Consider the following 21634-nt stretch of genomic DNA (forward strand, 5'->3'; position numbering starts at 1 on the left):
AAAAAATTGTTTCTCTAATTTATATTTTTGTTATTAAATTAAATATTTTTTGTAATTTATTTCAACAAGTATGCACAAAAATTGTTTCATCTCTTTTATATCACCCTGTATATATCAATGTAATCGAAGAAAAAGAACGAAATTTTAATTTGAACATCTATAAATTCTATATTGTTATTGAAGCTTTATAAGATATTGGAAGAGTTCATTTTTATTGCACCACCCTATATATACAGTTCGAAGTTCAGAGACAGAAGATATGCAAATTTTTCCTTTCGAATCTCGCTATTATAAATGGAGAAACATCAAAAACATGTTCAAATATTTCTCGATACTGTTTCGTGCTAAAAATATATATATATACTTTTTCTAAAATACAACGAATTAAATCTCTTCGAACTTTTATGAGAAATTACTATTGAGAAAATATAGTTGAATCAGACAAGTGTTATATTTACGAGTAAGATAAAGGACAAACTTTTATTAGTTTTATTTACAAAACATCGATGAGTATTAGATTACATCATTTGTTTTGCTACGGAGACTAATTGACTAGGTAATCATTATATACACGTTCTCTTAATATTTATATTGCATCATTTTTATTGCTAATCCATGATGGAACCATTCTCAAATTCGAATCGAATATTCGAACGATTTTAACTTCTATTTCTTAACAATAAATAAATATCGAGTGTTATAATCTCGACAATTTCACAACGTGTTTTTCAAACGTTACTCACATCTAAGAACTTCGAACGTGAAATGCATAAACCACAAGAACCCAACCCATATATAATATCCTTAAGGATCCCAAGATTCGTAGGTTATTCAATGGAAACGAACATCAGAGACAAAAATTCACAAGAAATAATCAATATGTCACTTTAATCACACATAATCGTCTAATGTACAATTAAGAAAATTTCATCGACTGTCTCTTTGGTATCGTTGATTCATTGAACTGATTCACGGTGATCGCTATAGCGTGCTCTAATTTTACCATACACCTATGTACACGTACATCTGATACCTGTATTAATTCGATCTAAATAATCGACACGACGAATAATGTGATCGTCGTACCTCGTCATTTTTAGGAGAAAGAATGTCTATCTAAATATTCCTCTCTCGATCACTGTATCTAATATTTTTTTTTCTTCTCTCCATTGAATACTAGTTTACGAGTTTACTATTCATCGTCTCTTTCTTTTTTTTTAATCATTTGCATTTTTTTCTCTTCCGTTTTTTTTTTTTTTCTCTTTTTATCATCTCTTGGTCCGTGAATGAGTTTTTTCGCGCGATTGGCATGTACGAGTCTTATAAAACCCATTGCCAATATCATCCGATCTATATATAATCGTATAAGTGTATTACGCAGCTAACGTTTACTCATTTTTAGAGTTATACTACTATTTTATTTTTTATATTACGCTATCTATCGTAGATGCCTCTTTCCGTCCTTTGCACAAGAAAGAAATAAATTATTTCGTGCGAGTTATCTATTGCGCTCGTGTTCAGAACGGAACGAAATATGTATGTATATTCCCCTTTGAACACGTGTGGATAATTTACAATATAGCAAAAAACAAGATAGCTACCAAGTGTTCGATGTAATGTTATGTATATACACTTTTATGCGCATGTGCACGTTCGTCGGATTTTTTCTGACTATTTCTTAGACACGATCTAACCTCTAAATCGCGAAATTAGATCGATGTCAGGCTTATTGAATATATAAATGGGGCTTCATTGTTGGCACTTAAGAGATTGCATCATATGCAAAATGTATTGTTCATTGATGGACGAAATGATTGTTCGATTGTTCGCGAGTCGAATGATGAAGAAAATCTTTTAGCGAAAAATTTGAGTGAAATATGAAGTGATTCGTATAAAGTAAAGCAAGCAATGAATTAATGTTTCTCGTTGGTTAATATATTAATTATCTGTTATGTTATGTAAATGTATATAATAAAATTTTTTAGAGCACTTGTCATTGGCAAATACGATATCGAACGTTTGAGCATGCATAGTGAATTATAACTACTTGTGTATGCAAAATTTTACAAAAGCCACTTTAGTTTCTTTATATAGATTAAAAAGAAAAAATTCCATGTAAAATATCTTAAAAAATAATTCTCTATATTACTTTACACGAACCACTCTACGCAATTTGTATAAAATAAAAAGCAAGAAAAAATCTTACGAAAGTATAAATCTACGAAAGGACATTTTGATACGCTTTTCTTCAAATATATATCTTTCTCAAAATGTTCGAAATACGTAGTAGTACGTTTCATAATTATAAACGTCGAAACTTGGTCGAAAAAAGATACACTATTGATCGACTACAAACTACGCAGCATCAAAATTTTGTCACAACTATATTCTAACGTAATACTACGTTTTCGTAAGCTAGTAATTTATCGTAATTTATTTGACATTACACAATACACTATCGATAATCCTCGTTATCAATCAATATCGAATCTTTTAATATCTTTTTCTCTTTTCCGATATATTATATGTATACTTTTTCCCAAACACATAACCAAATAGATCAATCTTCTATCGAACTCACTTTTCATTTTAGTCCAACACACTTTTCGAAAACCCAATGCCATTACGAAACATCAAAGCCAACACGAATAACCCCTTTAATCGATTCTATATCGATCCGACAACACTTCTCGATTCTTTCCACCATTCTCTCGAATTTATCGACACACATCGAGGAAGCATGCTCTACTTTGAATTTCTACAAACCTACATAGCTGCACTATAATTCGCAAATACGAACTCACGAAGTATGGATTATATACGACGAACCATATTTCAAAATGACTGTATCATGTCGTTCACGGATTTCGTCTTTGCCGCAATATTTTAACACTTAATTTTATATATACGTATGAATAACGCTATCTATAATTTTAAATGTGATAAATACAAAGTGTGCGTATATGTACTTGGTAATGATGGTGTGTTATTTGGCAGTTTCTCATGTTCCACTCCTATCTCTCACTCCTATATCACTTTCGAAATGGATTCTTCATTCCATCTTCCCCCTGCTTTCCACGTTAATATCGAGATTAATATCGAGATTAATATCGCCTTCTTTATATACAATGCAATCTTTGGTTTCACTACGAAATCTACGCGTTGTGTACACTGTCCAGGACGCCATTATTCAACTGACATCTTGACGAGTTCTTGAGCTCGCGCACGTTATTTTCCCATTTTTCGAAACTCCGGTTCGTGATTGGCGAACACATGCTCTCATTTATTTTTATGATTCGACAACTAGATTCGACTACATACAAGGTCTTTTAGGCCTGCTTCATAACAGAGTTACCAAAAAAAAAAAAAAAAAAAAAACTATATGTTTAATTAGTAATAATATTCTAACATATTTTGTCAATTCAGAATAAATTCTAATATTTAAGCCCCGAACCGATCAGCTACACTATAGAATTATTTTAATTCGTTCTTTAATATCGTCACGTTAGAAATCAACTTATATTAAAGACAAAATCTTTCTCTAAGATTCTCATCGAATACTTAAATATACAATAGATAAATATTTGGTACTGTTTTATAGTATAATATTCGTTTTCTAATCGCGAGGTTCGTCAAATTAGCATATGATAAATACACATTAATTCAAAATTTTTCTGTCTGATCCTTTCTTTCTTTTTTCATTTTTTTTTATTTTCAATAAAAATAATAATCAATACGTGCAATTTTTGTGTACATGCATACATATATGTCTATGTACACATAATATATATAAATGCCGAACATGTGAAAAATATAAAACGAAATAAGGACCATCAGTCTTGGGAGATAAAGATATCGAAAAAACAGTAACGAATCGAACGAAGGATGATGATATGGAAAAACAAATCGATCGTGGTATTAAGCCATCCACGGTTCAAAGAAAAAAATGATTCAGCCTCTAAATCTCATCAGTCAATTCATTTTTTTTTTTAATTGATTGCACGCGATCAAAATTGAGCATTCGCAAATTTATCAACTCACCTGTATGTTCTTTTATGGGAATGTTCGTATGTATATATGTGCCATTTTAAATGCAATATTAAATTATAAATGTATATGCAATGGGAAACTTGAATCTTTCGAAAAAAATCGTTAATTTTTTTTTGTCTTTTTTAAATTATTTTAAAATTATTTTAGACAAGACGTCGATGTGATATTACTTTTGATCTCACTTTTTCTTACAAAATTTGACAAAACATCGAATGTAATTTCATAAAGAGTCATTTTCATCAAATAATAATACTGTTCACAATAATCACGGTTCGCCCAACGAGATATAGTGAAACGGGAATTTTCAAACTTCGTTGTTTTTCTATTTTATTATTGTTAATATCTTTTCTTTTTCATTTTCTCGTTGCACAAACATGAATATAATATGTAAAGAATGAGCACATAATTGTCTTTTAAATGAGTTTTGTCGATTTATTAATGCCCTCGATGTAGAAAATCACAGTGTCACCGTTTCATAGTTAATCAAGAATTTGGCAAAAAGATTGGATTTGTCTTTCACTTACCTGAGTCGTTATCAAATCTCGTACCATTCATTTCGAAATGAAATAACCAGTCAAACTGTCACAACTATGTCTGTTTAGAATAATACTACAAAATTTCAAGAGATAAAAACCACAAATGTTTGCACGATCCCCTATTTCGCGTGTATCATTCAATTCAACTTCTCATCCAAACATTAAAGTCTCAACTAGATTTTATATTATTTTATAAAAAATTCGACTGATGTTCTGGTATCAAGGATCAATTTGCACGATTTGATATATACTTCTTTTAACCTCACAATTACGAATTTCCAAACTTTTCCCCGAAGAACAATTGTTTCACAATATTTTCAACATTACACCAATATTTCAAACAGTACACTTGTCAAACAAGCACTTGTCAGATTTCCTTCAAATATTCATATCAATATCATAACCTCTAAAAGTTCACAAAGGAAAAGCGAGAGTCTTGCCTATTCGCGCAAGTTTGTCAACGATCAAAGCAAAGATCGTCAAGCGTTTTCGAAACCTAACTTCTCAAACAAACGATAATGAAGATCCAAAAAACAATGGATCACAGATTTTCTACAATTCTTCAGACAGAGCGATGGGTGCTCTAGAGCCGGGTTTCATATCCTTCACACCGATTCCGATATCATCAACTGGTGCTGGAGCCAACTTCAATTGGTTGCCGTTCACTTTAATATCATTCACGGAATGGGACCTACCATGCGTAATAAGCGGTTTCGCTGTCTGATTAGTGCTTGTATTCGAATTTGAGCTGCTCACAGAATTCGTACTAGGACTAGTCGCGGAGTTCGAACTCGAACTACAGTTCACAGTACCGCTTGAGAGGGAACTCGAGTTAGAATTTGCATCTTGCGTTTGATTGGTCGCTGTGGATTGCATTACAGGATTAGGAATGGACGATTTGGAACGAGGTTTCGGCTTTGGATTCATCGAGTTCACGATAGGAATAGGGGTTGCAGATTGATCAAGTGTTTCACGAGCAGTATCGAGCGCAGAATCTGGCGAAATTGGTATCTTAGTGGATACAACTGATTTTGAAAAAGTTGCGAGTTGATTAGCCGATTGCGATCGCACTGTATGGCTGCCAAGTTTGTCCCGCAGCGCCATCTGATAAGCTACTTCAAACGCCTGGCCTAAGGTTAGGATCACCTCCGTTGCTTGGTCCTGAAACAAATATGTCTCACTTCGTAGATTTATTGTGAAAATAATTAAAATTTAGATGAAATTGACAATGATATATTTTGGTTATTAATAAAGAAGAAGTGTAAATAGTTGAATTACTAATAATATTAATGGATTTAACGTATTCATTATTATGAAATTATTATGAAGCTATTTCTAATTGTGTTGATAAAATTGAAACGTCAAGAAATATGTAATACGATAAAACTCTATTTACTGGAACAAAATTTCAGTTAATATCAGATTAAATAGTTTCTCATTGATTAAACATATTTATCTGAATGGGAAATCATGGGCTGTAAAGAAAATTAATAAACTGCTGTATGTTACGTATATGCATGTAAGTATTCTATTTGAATTGCTTATTCTCAGATCAATTAAATAATAATAATTCTAAATTCTGTTTCAAAAAAATTTCATATAAATAGATTTCAACATTGTGATATTGAAAATAAAAGAATGAAAATGGACTTACCATTGTTGGTACGCAAAATACATGGCAGAAATGCGTACGGCTGGCGTGGTCCTTAGTAATATATGCGAAATGCGTGAGATCGTCAGCATCCTGACAGGCGCAGTGAATGTTGCGAATTTCGTGCTCGCAAATCGGCTCCTATATCGATTCCCATCATTCCAAATACAAATGTATATAGGCACAGTAATCGTATTATGGTTCAACGTTAATCCTTTCGAACGTGATACAAATTCCATAAATGCAGGACATTGTTCTCCTTATATATATCATTATATTATTGATTCGAAATAATTTTGATAAATTCCAATTAATTTTATCACAAAAATTTTCAAATCATATATAAGATTTCGAACAAATATAAAATAATACTTATATAAAAATAAGTTCAAAAAAAACTATATTTTTATATGTCTAAAACTATTTATAAAGATATTATGTTTAAATTAATCACAATTACAAAGGATTAACGTTATTTAGAATTTTCTTCCACGTATTCTTCCTACGATATTTTTAAATATATCTTGTAAAAATTATCTTACATTAGTCACAGTGTTGAGGAATCGAACGCCACGATAAGAAATCGCCAAAGTGATGTCAGGGATGACTCTAGGTTCGCGGCAAGTTTTCTTCAGCTTTTGTATCGATTTCTTTGTCGACTCAGTACCGCGTAACTCCTTCACCACAGTGGAACCTAGATACTACGCGATTTTTGAACAGAAAAAAAACCGTACCTCTAGAATCTACAAGGTATTTAAATGCTAAGCTTTTTTAAAAATACATTTCTATCATAAATCTACCAATATTAATAATGAATCGCATATAAATTATTTATAAAATATGTATATTAGCAAGTTAGTAACTATAATAAGAATTATCTTAAGCATTATTAAATTGTTATGTAATATTTGCAGAATTATGTATCAAAGAAAACAAGCGATCATCAAGTTGAACAATATGATCTTCCAAATGAAGAAAGCGTTAAATGCTCGTTTATTGCGCTAGAGGTTACACCAAAGAAGATAATATTCTGAATGAAATGTGTTATTAGCTACACCCACGCTATAATTATGGTAATAACCTTCACCTTGAAGCGTTGTCATGATTATCTGGCTGACATCACACACCGCACTCGTTATTCAAGAACCATACAATATGTTAGAACTACAGAACAGAATTACGGAATACAATTTCTACAATGAAATGTTCTGGTTTTTATAGCAACTATAATTTCCTTTTTATACAATGTTATAAGAAGCTCGATTACCGCTAATTTTTTTTGATGTAACCATCTCTCAACGCAGTAACATAAATTCCAAAGTATACTCATTATACGATATTAGAATTGCATATGAAATGGCAAATTTCATATGTGTATAAAGTCGTTCAAAATATTCCTTATGGACAAAACAGTAACTCAATAAATAAGGAATTTTATATTAACATAAAATATCAATTATATTAATTAATCTTATATTAATAGTTTTGCTACATATATCACTATGTATGAAAATGGTAACATTCGTTATTTCATCATCATTATAGTAAAAAAACATAAAATAAAAGATATATTTCTTGAACAAAGTTAAATTAAAAATAATTTTATTATATTATTTTTCAGAATTTTATTAAAAGAAGCATAAAAAGAAGTATAAAAATCTATAAAACATGGAGTAAAACTTCGATTTCTTCGATTACATTCTCTTTCGCTGAAAATATAAGAAGTTAGCAATATAAAAACTATCAAGAATTCGGCCATTTCATCTACAACGACCTATGTAAATTATCCTTAATAACCAATAATAGAATCCATCCACCGCGTAAAAGCACTAAAAAGATTTGGCTGTCTGGAAGGAATAGTTCCGTCGAAGGAAGACACGGCAAAAGACATGTAAAATAGTAAGAAGCAAGAAAAGAGATAGAAGGGATGGAAGAACGGAAGCAATTAGACTTACGTTGGCGACGTACGTGACGCAGCCGGTGACTAGAGCTTTTGGCTGGTGCCTCCATTGCGTCTTGAGGGTGGACGGGACACCGAGGAGCAACTCTGATGGTGCCCTGATCTCGAGTTGTTCCGGTGCCGAGATCGCCCCATTATGCGAACTGGGTCGTTGGGGTGGCTGCGGAGCCGGCCTGTTTTTGCGATGCCTTAATGTGCTCGTGCCGGTCGAATTCGTTCCGGTTATCGACGTACCGCCATTACCCTCCGTCGTTGTTTCCGGCAGCTTCTCCCGTATCTCCTCCTTCAGCTGCTGTATGTTCGACTTCTGCGGAAACGAGATACCGCCGAATTTTTAAATAATTTGAGAGAGCCTTGTCGTAGAGATTTTACAAAAAAAAAAAAAAAAACAAAAGAAATACACGTAGCTCTTTCTAATTTTTTTCTTTGTATTAAATGTTTTGTAATAATAAAATGTATGTACATATTCTCATTGTAAAGAGATATTTTCATCTAGATATGAAAATATTTCTAATTTTCAATTATTAAGGAAATTTGAAAAATTTAAAATATAAAACAAATTGTCCTTTTTAAAATTATATTTAAAAAGATGAGTTCACGTTCTTTAAAAATATAAGTATATTAGATAAGTATTTATCAAAACAATATATTGTATATAAAACAGAATATTTATATTAGATTGTCTATTAAAATTATAAAATTAATTATAAAGTTGTATGTATTTCTGTATTCTGTTTCTCTCGAATTCAAAAAAAGGGGAAGGGGGATTTTGAACCGCTGAAGAAACTTTGCCTTTCGTCAACAATGTAAACTCCGAATACGTCAATATTAACACCATAGAACACGAATACATTCCATTAATTTCGACCGTGGAACGTAAAACCTTCCAATAGATTTATTTGAACGAACGAACGACCGGAGCAAATACCTTTTTACATTCCAACGTCGCGTTTCGGCCGCGTTACAAGCAAATTTCCGATACGTCAGCGGAGCCAAAAATAAAAATGGACACATGTCGGCGCGAAAAATTTTCGCGCAGCGTTACAAAGCCGCGCACGAAAACCGGGGGTGCTCGTGTTACAGAACGTGCAATTACACTCGTGAAAGCGTCGCGCGTTTCGAATCGGCATCCGTACCAGTCCTGATGAAAAAAAAAAAGAAAAAAAAAAAAAAAAAAAAAAAAAAGAAAACTTTTTGCAATCTCCGGGAATGAATCGTTTCACGCCGTTCCGGGAATTACGATCAAACCAGATTCAAACCACACGAGCGTATCGTTCTCCGTACGGATTACATCCCGCGAATCGTTTGTTACATCTGCCTCTCCTATATAATTTCTCTTCAGTATCGTGTCGAGAGAGAGAGAGAAAGAGAAAGAAAAAATTGAAAAAAATAAAATAAAATGATTGAAAATAAGAAATGATACGCTGTACAACAATCAAAAATATCGAGAAAGAATAAAAAAACACGATGTCAAAGAAAAAAGTATGATACAATGTTTTCCTTACAAGCATAAAGGGCGATAATTTGAATGCTTTTAATCTCTGATAATCACTCTAATTTGCTACAAACGATTATTACATTACAGAAGAGGCAACAAAACCTTAGAATTTTCGAAGAAATATACCAATATTTAAAAAATATCTTGGACCTCGATTTCCCACGAATTGATTGATCCAAGAAATTGAAAATATTAATATATCGATCTAAGAACGAGACAATTCAACGAAAGAGGAAAAAAAAAATCAACTTCAAATTTATACACCCATATACCGTAAAATATACCCATATCGAGGATTAATCGAGATTCGAAGATTATTCCACAGACGGATGCCCCTCCCCTCTCCCTGGAAGCGCGACGAGAACTCCGCGCGCACCACGAGGCCGGTAATCGTGAAATTCGATTACGAGGAAAGAATGGACGTAAGGAGCAGAGAAACGGGGGAACAAAGGGAGCAATTTGGACGTGTGCGCGTCGACCGACGGCCATTAATCGAATTTAATTAGCTAATTAAGGGGAGCACCGTCGAAAAGGCCGAGCGGCGAGACGCTCCGCGCGAGAAGGCGGGGGAAGGGAGGGGGGAGAGAGGAGAGGGAGGGGAGAGAGAGTAGCTCGTTAACGGATGCACGTATCGCGCTCGAGGCGCCCGAACAAAAACTATTAGCGTCCGCTCGAGCGATCAGCCTGAAAGGTTGGCTCGAGTGTCGCCTCGTGAGGCAAGTGTATATACGCGGGGGGGGGAACAGGTAGCGGAAGCTTGATGCGCCCCCTCCTCGGTTACAATAACACCTCTCCAATTAGCCACGATATTTACATTATGACGCGATCGGTTGAAAGCTCGGTAGGAAGCGATCGAGCTTGGCCCTGGCGTGTCGCAGCCACCCTCGAATCACCACCGTCCTCTTTTCGCCCAAGTGCTTCGCGGCCCTTGTCAGACACCCCGTTCAACGGAATTCTTAACAGGATCCCTTCATCCGCGACACTCATCACGATCCATTCTCGTTGTTTCCGTTTTTCTTTTTCTTTTTTCCCCTTTTTTCCGCCGTTTCCCTCTTTCGCTCTGTCTGATTTCGATTGCACTTTTAAAACGCGCGATGTGACGCGCCCCCTATCCGGGCCAGGTGAGAGAATCGGCGGAAGAAGAGCGTCACGTGATCCGTTCGGCGGAATGAACCTCGTTAACCCTTTCCAGACTCTTCGTCTTTCGGTCGTTTTACTCGTTTCGTTGCTCGATCCCCGCGTTTATTATCGAAAAATTTTGTCCTTGGATGGTTTATGATCGAAAAAGTTCGAATGATGGAATTTCTTTTTCGAGAGATGTGAAAATTTCGAATATCGGGTGATAATCGTAATATTAAATATATTTATTTAATATGTATTATTTGATCAAATATTCTAATTCTTTTCATCATCTACGTTTCATTATTATTTTCAAATAAAATAAAACGAATTTCGATTAATTTAAACACAAAAATTCCTCGATTCGTTACACGCTCAAAAAAAAAAAAAAATTCCACAGAGACATCTTCGAAGCAACTTCTGCATACGAAACCAAAAATACCAAAGATTCTAAATTTAACTCTACAAATAAAATCTTAAAATATTTTCGCGACTTTTTACACCTTCCTCGTCCATTATCGATTCCAGACGAATGTTTTTTCAGAAGGTAACACGCGTCGATCGATTCGTACTCAGTTAAACTACTAAGCGATTTCACTCACCAAGGTGTTCAAATCCTTATTGAGATCCTCCAAGTTGGGCCCGGCGCAGTTACGATTCTGCGCACGCGCGCTCGATCCACTGACAGACGCGAGGATCCTCTTACGGTGCGCTGGCTTCTGGATCTCGAGTACGGTCGCCAATTCGACCTCCCACACGCATCTCACGCGCTCCATATCCGTGTACAAGTGTTTTTTAAAGGTTTCCGCGTAATTTTCCAAATGAATGCTTTTCAACCACTCGTCCACCGATTGAACGTTGGATCGTTTGTCCAACCGTTTGTTCAATAAACCGACCGCGTCCATTATTACAGCCCGCTCTTGATCGCTGCTGATCTCCATATCCTTCAGATCGGTCTCGTCCAAAACCCCGTTCTGGAAATAAGAAAGAGTGTTCCACACACTTTTCAAACACTTCCATCTCTGCGTATCTACATATTTTTCCCAATTTCATCTCCCTACATTATAATATCGTTTCTCTTAACGTTTCTTAACTTTCAATAAAGATAATAAAGATTCGATGCTCACTATGAAATCCAGGTCGTCGAATCCGTAGTTAATGAAGAGGGTCTCGTAATCGGCCAGGCCCAGCGTCGACAGCCATTGGCCAACGGAAGTGGAGACAATAGGGCTGCTGCTAGTGTCCGAGCTCAAGCCTGTGCATTCGAATAAAATTATTTTTTATAGAACTTCTTATAATTATTCTATATTTTAATACTTCTAATAAGACTTCTTATAATCTCTATATTTTAATATCAAAAAAAAAGAAACTAATTGTTTGTGAAGGAAAAAATAAAAAAAACTCTAGCAAAATACTTCTACTTCGTTCAGAGATCTATATCTGGTATACGTACCTAGTCTCGTCTGGAACTCCTTCTCCAACTCTGTGACGAAGACCGACTCCCTGACGAGGCCCGTGCCGATCGACGCCATGATCTCTGAAATCTTGGCCCATTCCTCCTGCTCGTCGAAAGGGCTCATTATGCTAAGGGACTTCTCGTCCCTCTCGCGATCCCGATCCGACAATCTGAACGACACCTCTCCGTCCTCGAGACGTTCTCCGCCTCCGCCCCCATCACCTCCGGTTCCCATTCCGCATGCGGATGGCCCGTAAACGTTACGCAGCCGACGCAGGGTGCGCGGTCGCTCAGCCGTGACAGACCCTTTCAACAAACCTGTCGAGATTACGATATGGATGAAATATTCGACGAAATATTACGAAGCAATGTTCGCGTTCGGATATCAAAGATTAAGATTATCATTTACGATTAAGAATTTTCGTTGTAACGTGTATGAGAAATAATATTAAGAGGGACGGTGTCGAAATTAAAATGACTGTGTCCTTTTTTTTAAACCGCGGTGTTTATCGATTTGAAACAGCTGCGTAATTTATTGTGGATATAACACGGTTTCGGTTCATTCGAATCGAGGTTATTTTTCGATACTCCAATTCCAATTTCGTAACACATATTGCATATTTCTGTTCTACGTTTCCTTTGCTTCTTTTTTTTTTATTTTTTTTTACTTTTGACTCTTCTTCGTTTTTTTTTTTTTTTTTTTTGATTTTATAATTGTTATTTTGTTTTAGGTACTACATCGATTCCATAATTAATTTTCGATTCTATATCGATTCGAAAATGATCGTCGAATATGTATTATATATATCGTATATCGACTTCGTAGTGTTCTACCTCACAACATTGGGAACGTTAATAAACGCTTATATGCTTCAATTTTATCGGGGAACGAATTCAAAACCGATGTTGCATTCTCGAAACTTAGCTGACCAGCACTTCCCAACGGTTTTAAACGCAAACACGTCGAGCCTGTCTGGGATCAGCCAACAGATATCCATAATGGATAGCGTACGAACGAATTCACGGATACGTTGAATATTCATTATTGATTCGTCATTGTTCCTCCGCGAGATTAGTTCGCGGAAGATAATCAAGACACGGTTGTCGACACGGATGTCTTCAAGCAATTGCCTCCTGTTAAAATCTTATTTTCTCGAAAAAAAAAAAAAAAATGACGAGAACGATTTTGCAAAATTACGATGATTAACTAAAAATAGATAACTGTTGTTTGATTATTCACAAAGGAAATGATATGAAAAAATTATGTTTAACGAGATGATTAATATTTTTCCAGGAAAAATACGAAAGTGTTAACGATATAACGAACGGGTGATCACAAAAATTGAAATTCTCGTCTCTCTAATATGAATTATATACTGTGATATTTTAAAAAATAAATTGCATACGCATAAAAAAAAAATTTGTACATTCCGCGTACAATGTATATATTTTCGATCGCTTTGACCCACCACAGGTGTTATTCGAGGGTCTAAGAAATAACGTGTTAAAAAAAAAAAAAAAAAAAAAAAAAAAAAAACATTTATCATGTATCGACGAAGTTGATGAAAGCAATCCCCAATATTTTCGAAACTATTGGCAATATCGAAAAATGTTTCAGATAAAGGTTAACCGGGTTTTTATAAAACGGGACGTCGTTAATTTTTTGGTAAAAAGCGTATAAAGGTCAAATTTATTTTTTTTCCCAAATAGAATCGTATATTTTTAATTGTTGATCAATCGATTTGGTTGATTAATTGATTTGATTAAAATTCACAATTGAGAGAAAAAAAATAATATTTTTACATACTCACAATAATTTCTTATACACGCATCTTCATTAAGAAAATAATTTGTTTCTAGAAATGTAGAAAAATATCATCGGTTGGTTGAATTATTCTCATACGTTTATAAAAAAAAAAAAAAAAAAAACGAAAAGAGAGATGACGATATCGTCGCGTTAGATATTCAAAACATTGCTGGTCACACGTCCCAACATCGTGGCCGGCAAATAAATTCAGGTCTCGAGTAAATAAAGAACGCGGATAAAACGTTTGCCGGTCAAAGTACCATAAAAAAAAAAAAAAAAAAAAATCATTTGCGCGTGCACTTGTTGCGAACGTTACATTCGCAGTGATTGAAGAGAGTGGACAAACATTGGACAAACCGTGGACCCGGACCGTGTACGACACACCGCCAATCGAACAAAAAAAAATTCGAATCGGGGAAGATTATTGCGAAATCGATGTTTCCTGTCGCGAACGATATATACGGAAGAGCTTTTCAGCGTTTTCATTTTTATTGATTTAAAAAAACGTTTCAAATTCAATTAAATGCCATGAGCATAATGAGGAAATTTTTCGGATGCCACATTTTAAAAATCCAAATGTAAAAAAAACTCAAAAGTGGTATTTTCCACGAATTTTTCTAAATTTGAAATGCGCTCCAAATATTTAAAAAATTAATTAAAATAAAAGTGAATATTTAACATCATACCCCGCTTCGGATATAAATAATTCTTCCAATCGGGTCGCAACGTTTCCTCAACGTTGTTCGCTCTTTTCACACTGTCAAAATCTACTACGACGTCTACTACGAGGGGTTGAAACGGCGTCACGTCGACACCGGGTACAATTCAAGTATTTTTTTTTTTTTTTCCCTTTCTTCTCCAACGCCGTTACAATCGACGCCTTGGAAACACCGCCGCGTTACCCATGGAAATTCTTTCATACGAATTTTCACAAATGAGAATTCGCGCCATCTACGCACGTACGAATGGGCCGGCTCAGAAAGGCTCGTGAAACCTCATAGACGGCGAAGAAAAGAAAACGAAGGGAAGAACGTGAGATGGGGTGACACAGGCAACCAGCCACTATGAAGAGAGAGAGACGAAAAAAATACCACTTTAAGCAGCGGCTATGAACGCCTTTCAAAGACGCTGTGTGTATCCTTTTTCCGCGGGCGCACACTCGAAAGAGAGAAGGGGAGGGGGAGCACGTACATACGTACGTACTTAAGCTAGTACACGCGCGGACGTCGTGAAAAGCTCATAAAAATATTAAATAGACGAAGACGGAGAGTGATAAAAAAAAAAAAAAAACGAAGAAGAAAAATGGGAAAAAAGAGACAGAGGTGTACCTGAGTAGATCTGAGAGTGTGTATGGGCATAAGGGTAAAAAAGAGAGAGAGAGAGAGAGAGAGAGAGAGAGAGAGAGAGAGAGAGAAGAAGAGTGGTGGGCGCACGTTACAAGCAGCAAACGTACGTAATTTTAATTAAAGCTCCATGATGAAGGGCGTCGCCTGCTCGCGCGCACTCCAGCCACCACCCGTTATATTATGTAGGCAGTTATTCAAGTCATATACACAAATTACATAAATCCTCCATCGTTCCCTTTCCTCCACCTTCTCTATCTGCCTGCCTTTCCCTTTCCTTCCATTCCAACCTTAGTCCAACCAGCCCCTCACCATCCGCCCATCCTTTCGTGTGTAGCTTCTCCTACTGAATTTTTTTTCTTTTCTTTATTTTTTTTTTTTATTTTATTTCCCCCCCCCTCTTCCTTTCTTTTTTCTTTCCACCTCCACGGTTAAACCACCATTATCTATGTCGCTCAACGTGACACTCCTCCCGCGAGATTTTTTTCCCTTTCCACGGTTGCCATTCTTCGCCAGTCGTCGCACAAGCAACCGCCGGCTTTCACGGCGTAACAGTTTCCCTTGTGAGAGAATCCGTTTAATCGCAGTAATTGGGAAGAGCCGCGACATTATGCGCTTTTTCTTTCGCCTTTATTCTCGTCGTCGGTTTGCACGCCTCTTCCACCACCGTGAGAAACTATGTAATATACCGCGCCAAATGTGTCTGTCCCTTTCCTTCTTTGTCTCCTCTTATCTCGTTTTCTTTCTCTTTCTCTTGTTCTTTCGTTTGTCATTTTTTTTTTCCTTCTCCTCTTTTTTCAACATTTTTTTCCTTTTCTAATGCGCTTTGTTTTTCGTCAAGTACTTTTTTTTTTCCTTTTTCTTCTTTTCGGAAGAAAATTTTTATCTCGCTCTTTCGAGACCGAACATGGAGACGCCCTCCAACAGAGAGGGAATTTCATTTCTTGCAACGATGACGCGTATGTGTACAACGGTATCTGTGCGTGTATGTGACGCGATTGGATTCGTTCCGTGTATCGAATGTGTTCTGCGGGGGGGGGGNCCCCCCCCCCCCCCCCCCGGCGGTCTTTTTCGTCGTCCAATCGTGTTTCACCGTGTGTTTGTCGATTCGAGGAATTGTCAGTGAATAAAGGGAACACTTTTTTTTGAAAATTACGACACAAGATACGTTATCCCATAATACGATTTCGATCGGTTGCAAGATATTGGGGGAACAATCGTGTACGTCTATTATAACGTCTTTTGAAACAGGTGAACAACCGTGTTATTTGTGTAAATCAACGTGAAATCGTAGGTATTCGTTTTTCAAGCAAAAATATATGTATACATATTTCGAGTATTCATTGTGATTGTTATAAAGAGATTGATAGTGTACTTTTTACAGAATTCATACATCAATGCCTCCTTTTGTGTATCATATCGTGCGACAGAGTTTATTTGAATCACAAATATTGACAATTGACAATTTTTTCACGATTCATGAATATCTCTTTGAAATTGTTATAATAAATGAAGCGTTAAAAATTACCTTTACGTTACATATTTACGTATTTTTCACGCGTGATGAAAGACACGATGAAATTGAATGAAAGAGAATTAAATTAAGAAATTTAAACTTTGAAATTTAGTAACATAATAAAATATTACAAACAATTTTTTGTTATTTCGCTTTTTGAACGATCAATGCATTATATCGTATCTGGATTTATATAACCCAAATTTTAATTTTAAATTAATTCCACTTTTTTTAAGCGAGTCAAATTTTCTTAATTTTATCCCCTACACACGAGACGAATGAATTTTCATCAAATTTTATAGAAAAGATACGATTTGAATCAAATATTTATATTTTTTCTTTTTCCTCCCTATAGTAGAAGCAAGTTTTATAAAAATGAGAAAGAATATAACATTGAGAAATAATAAAAGAATCCATTATCGTGGAATGGAATAATTCATTAAATACGATCTTTTGACTTTTGCTCGAATCAGAGATGATACTGATTGCTTCGAAAAAAAAAGTTATCGCCCGACATTTCATCGCTGCAATCTCGAAACCGAGGAATAACTTCCGCCCATCTTAACTCCTTATTTCTAGATTCTCGGCAGTGATCCATTAAAGCTGAAAAATTCACGACTGTGTCATGTTACTCGTAAACATTAAAGCAATCCTTGCGTAAATAACTGCGTGTGGATTTCACAGAAATGCAGAAATCCCGCTGTATATTAAAAATGGCCGACCATTAAACCGCTCGTAAACCACGCACCGTTGGGGTTGTCGCATCTGCTTTGAAACCATCATCGAGATTTTTGTGGAAAAAGTTCATCAAGATCGTTTATTTCTACGACAATGATGCTTGTAATATATATATATATATATATACGATAAAAGTTTGATGAACTTACGGGAAAATTTATGGAACAATGGAATCGAAATTTAATGATTTATCAGAAAAAAAAAATTGTTTTTATATTTTACACCGGATATAGAACAAGATAACGAAAGAGAATTAAAATAAAATATATTCATGAGACTCGTAATAATGCTTATCCTCATCGAGGACAACTCATAGATCGTCCCATACAGTTATCCAACTTTTACTGTAAATATATTACGCAGTGTAATAATAATATTTGATGAATGAGATAATGCTTGCATTTGGAAATTTTTTTCCAAAAGGATAAATCTTGAAGGCAATAATGCCCATTTTAGAGAGATCGAATCTGGACGCTTAAGTCCAGAAAAAATAAGTGCGAATAAAAAATTTCATTTAATTTTTAAAAATTAATAAAAATAGCAACTCTAAAATGATTACTTTCATATTATGAAAGTAATCATTTTAAAATCTCGTTTCCAAGAATCGAAGAGAAAACGCTAAAGCGAGAAAAAATTCGAGTCGAAATTTCAAATTTCCATTAATAAATAACTTATTGGATATTATTTATCACACGTACGAATATATTCGAAAGCAGAAGGAAACATTTCTCGAAAGACCTCGGCTCACGTCACCCGTAAGATAACCTCTATCTTTTCCCGCGAATTACCATTTCCACAATAAGAACAATTGCATCATCTGCAAATTACCGCATCCATCACGAGCAACGATCAGACGACGGCCATACAATTCGCCGTGAAGAATGCATCGCACCTACGATCAATTGAACGTAATTGGCGAGCCAAGCTCCATTTTCAACGAAGTGACAAATATACCGAGCGATCATAGAAACCAGTCTTCCAGTTTCTCCCGTTTCCTTTCTTCTTCTTCTTCTTCTTCTTCTTCTTCTTTTTTTATTTTTTTTTATTGTCGGCCCATTGTTGGGGAACGATAATCGCCCCATTATTCGAAAGAGCATTCGTCGCTTAACGAGATAAATAGGCTGCTCGTACAAGGTTTAGATACCGACTCAACGATAAATGCTCGTACGTAATTTGTAAGACCAGTAGCTGCTTACGATCCATGTATTTATTCGTTGAAAAGGACTTGAGTCTCGAGTGCTATATACAGGGTGTTAATATATTCTTCGATCGATATTTGAAGGATGGAAACAAATGTGAAAATTGATTCATTTGTTGTCAATCGATATATAGAATATATATATATATAGTGTGAAAAAATCGATTTTTGTAGTATCGTTAAAATAAATATAAATTTTAATACGAAAAGAAAAAAAAAATGTTGATTGAGATTATCTTAAATTAATTGATATTCTTAGCACATCGATTTGATTACGTTTGTTTTTAGACTTTATCGTGAAAAAAATCGTTCACGAATGTATCAACATCGTTTGTATCGTGTATCGTGTAGGCGTATAGTGTACATTGTCTGGCTGGAATTCGTTCCGGCCTTTGAAATTTCGTGGCGACACAGAAGTGAGATATGGATACTTCTACTGAATAGTGTGACTATTTTTAGATGGTCGATTGTTGCTCGTAAGGTGGAAATGGGTCAATATTTTTGGTATACGGGTGCGGTTTGTGGAGAAGAAAGGGGATTGAAAGAGATAAATGTTTCGTAGGATTTTTGGTAGGAAGGTGACAGTTCTGTGAACTTATTGTTAGGAGAGTCGAAGGTTATATAATCGTTGTGCCGTGAGTTCTGATCTTGAAATAAAATAAAAATCAATGATAATATAAAATATATACACGTTTTCCATTTTTTCTTTATGTGAAATTTTTTTTTAATCTAATAACAAGAAATAATTTTAATATCAATTTTATAATTTATCACAATTGTTATTATTTGAATTCGAGATTATTCATCCTTTCCATCTTTTCGAATATTTAAAAAAATATTGATATTCGTAAGATTATTTATACATTAGTTTTCGAAATAATTTATATATAATCAAGTTTTTATAATATTATAGCTTAATTTAGACATTCCATTTTGTACACTGATAAATTTGTAAAACGAAGCAAGGTATCACTTATCACTTAAAAATCAAAGTTACAGGACAGGTTTTCTAAGATGGGAGAAACGAGTTTAAAGATTTATAGGACAGGATACGCAGGACATGAGAGAATAAATTTATAATTATTAAAAAAAAAAAGAAGAAAACGTTGATGAAATACTACTATCCATTGCAAACAATTTTGTTCAAATTAAAAGAATCTATACGCGCATACTGAATAATAATCCTTAAATTACACACCAATAAAATTATTATTGAAATTTATTCAATTATATTCCAAATCCACAAAATAATGAGCCATCAATATATCAAGATATATTAAGATATTTTACAATTCATCGACCATATAACTTAGTTGAGGAAACATAGTTTTTCAGGTCATCGATTTCTAAATAACTACACAAATTGCGACGTATTTGGACACGATAATGATTCCAGTTGACTCATAATACCGCTAATTAAACTTGATTGTAGCGCTCAATGGGTCAGGAAACGGGGTCCCATTTAAAATGATTCCAACCAGATCGTTGAAAGGAATTCTTAATAATGCGTTAAATCGTTCGCAATCGACATCAGATATTTTTAGTGAACAAATTAAATTCACTGAACGATAGAAGGAAAAAAAAATTCAAATTTTCTTCTTCTCTAAGAGTTCACGATTTGTCGAAGAGAAACGTTGAATACGCGATAAAATTATATTAGGGAATTAAAATCCATGTTCTTAATTTTCAGATAATTATGCATTCAATATATGTATATATAATTAACATTTTTAATTCGTGTATATTATAGTGATAAATTTGTGTTAACGTATGCATACATGATTTGTATCTTAATATATCGATATTTATTTAAACATATTTAAATTACATAGATAATTTACGGAAAAATATAGATAATATTAATAAGTTTCAATATAATTCTCTTTCATAAAATTTAATCCATTTATTTTCAATATAATATATCTATAATGATATTCAAATATACAATTAAATTAAAATCTAAAAATATAAAATTAAGATTTTCCCTTAAAGATAAGATAAATCCAAGATAAAATTAAATAATTTGATAAAAAAAAAATTCTTAGAGATTTATAAAAGATTTATAAAATTCTTAGAGATTTATATATAAAAAAATTTATATATAATTTATAAACAAAATTAATCGAATATTTAAGTGATGAAATTTATTCAGATTTCTAATTTCAAAAACATTTTCAAGATCGCTGTAACAGGTTTCTGAACATGATTTTAAGAATATATGTATCTATATCATATTACTATATTGATATTATTAATTTATTAAAAAAATATAAAAATTAAATAAATAATTAATACATTAATATTTAATAATAATATATATTTAAATGCATAAAAAATAGAGAGGCTTATTTCTTCCATTCTCTATCATTTTAATCCGTTCTAGGGAATAACGTTCCAGGGAAATTCTCGGTTTATCTCTGTTTGTCTCCATGAAATGCAATCGTTATCGCTATAGACTGAAAGCATTTATGGGGCAAGGTATATTAACATTAACATGCCGAGAATTCACGGGCATTTACGCGGTAATACGAGCACTGTGAACACTTCGACCTCTCTCGACAAATCGCGGCCGCTCGAGCGCATAATTAAATACTGGCGGCATTGAAAAGCATAATCGCGCGAAATCACTTCGAGGAAGGCTATCGTCCCGAGAAAACGATCAGAGCCAGCGAATAAGGGGGCAGAATTATTGCAACCAGTCGAACGATTGATGCGCGGACTTAACCGGAACCTTGAACAGTTTCGTTCGCTTATCGTTCGCT

At 34.3% G+C, this 21634-nt stretch overlaps 1 protein-coding gene and 1 long non-coding RNA gene across 4 annotated transcripts in view; one reads left to right on the forward strand and one right to left on the reverse strand.

Annotated features, from left to right (window-relative positions):
* Window positions 1-579: 579 nt before the first annotated feature.
* The window catches only part of LOC122719371 (ankyrin repeat and SAM domain-containing protein 1A), a 73104-nt gene continuing 52049 nt past the window's right edge, over window positions 580-21634 (reverse strand). For all 3 annotated transcript variants that reach the window (XM_043945103.1, XM_043945102.1, XM_043945104.1), the window contains 7 exons: window positions 12268-12588; window positions 11942-12069; window positions 11417-11788; window positions 8193-8504; window positions 6780-6938; window positions 6241-6378; window positions 580-5747 (listed from right to left, as the gene is read on the reverse strand). In XM_043945103.1, coding sequence (XP_043801038.1) covers window positions 5139-5747; window positions 6241-6378; window positions 6780-6938; window positions 8193-8504; window positions 11417-11788; window positions 11942-12069; window positions 12268-12588 — 2039 coding nt within the window. In that variant the 3' untranslated portion in view covers window positions 580-5138. The remainder of the gene's footprint in view (window positions 5748-6240; window positions 6379-6779; window positions 6939-8192; window positions 8505-11416; window positions 11789-11941; window positions 12070-12267; window positions 12589-21634) is intronic.
* LOC122719376 lies at window positions 6927-8185 on the forward strand. The gene is made up of 3 exons (XR_006347581.1): window positions 6927-6987; window positions 7152-7310; window positions 7859-8185. It is a non-coding gene; the product is annotated as an uncharacterized LOC122719376 (long non-coding RNA).

The sequence above is a fragment of the Apis laboriosa genome, unplaced genomic scaffold (assembly GCF_014066325.1).
Source record: "Apis laboriosa isolate Shangri-la unplaced genomic scaffold, ASM1406632v1 scaffold74_cov149, whole genome shotgun sequence".
Classification (NCBI taxonomy): Eukaryota; Metazoa; Arthropoda; class Insecta; order Hymenoptera; family Apidae; genus Apis; species Apis laboriosa.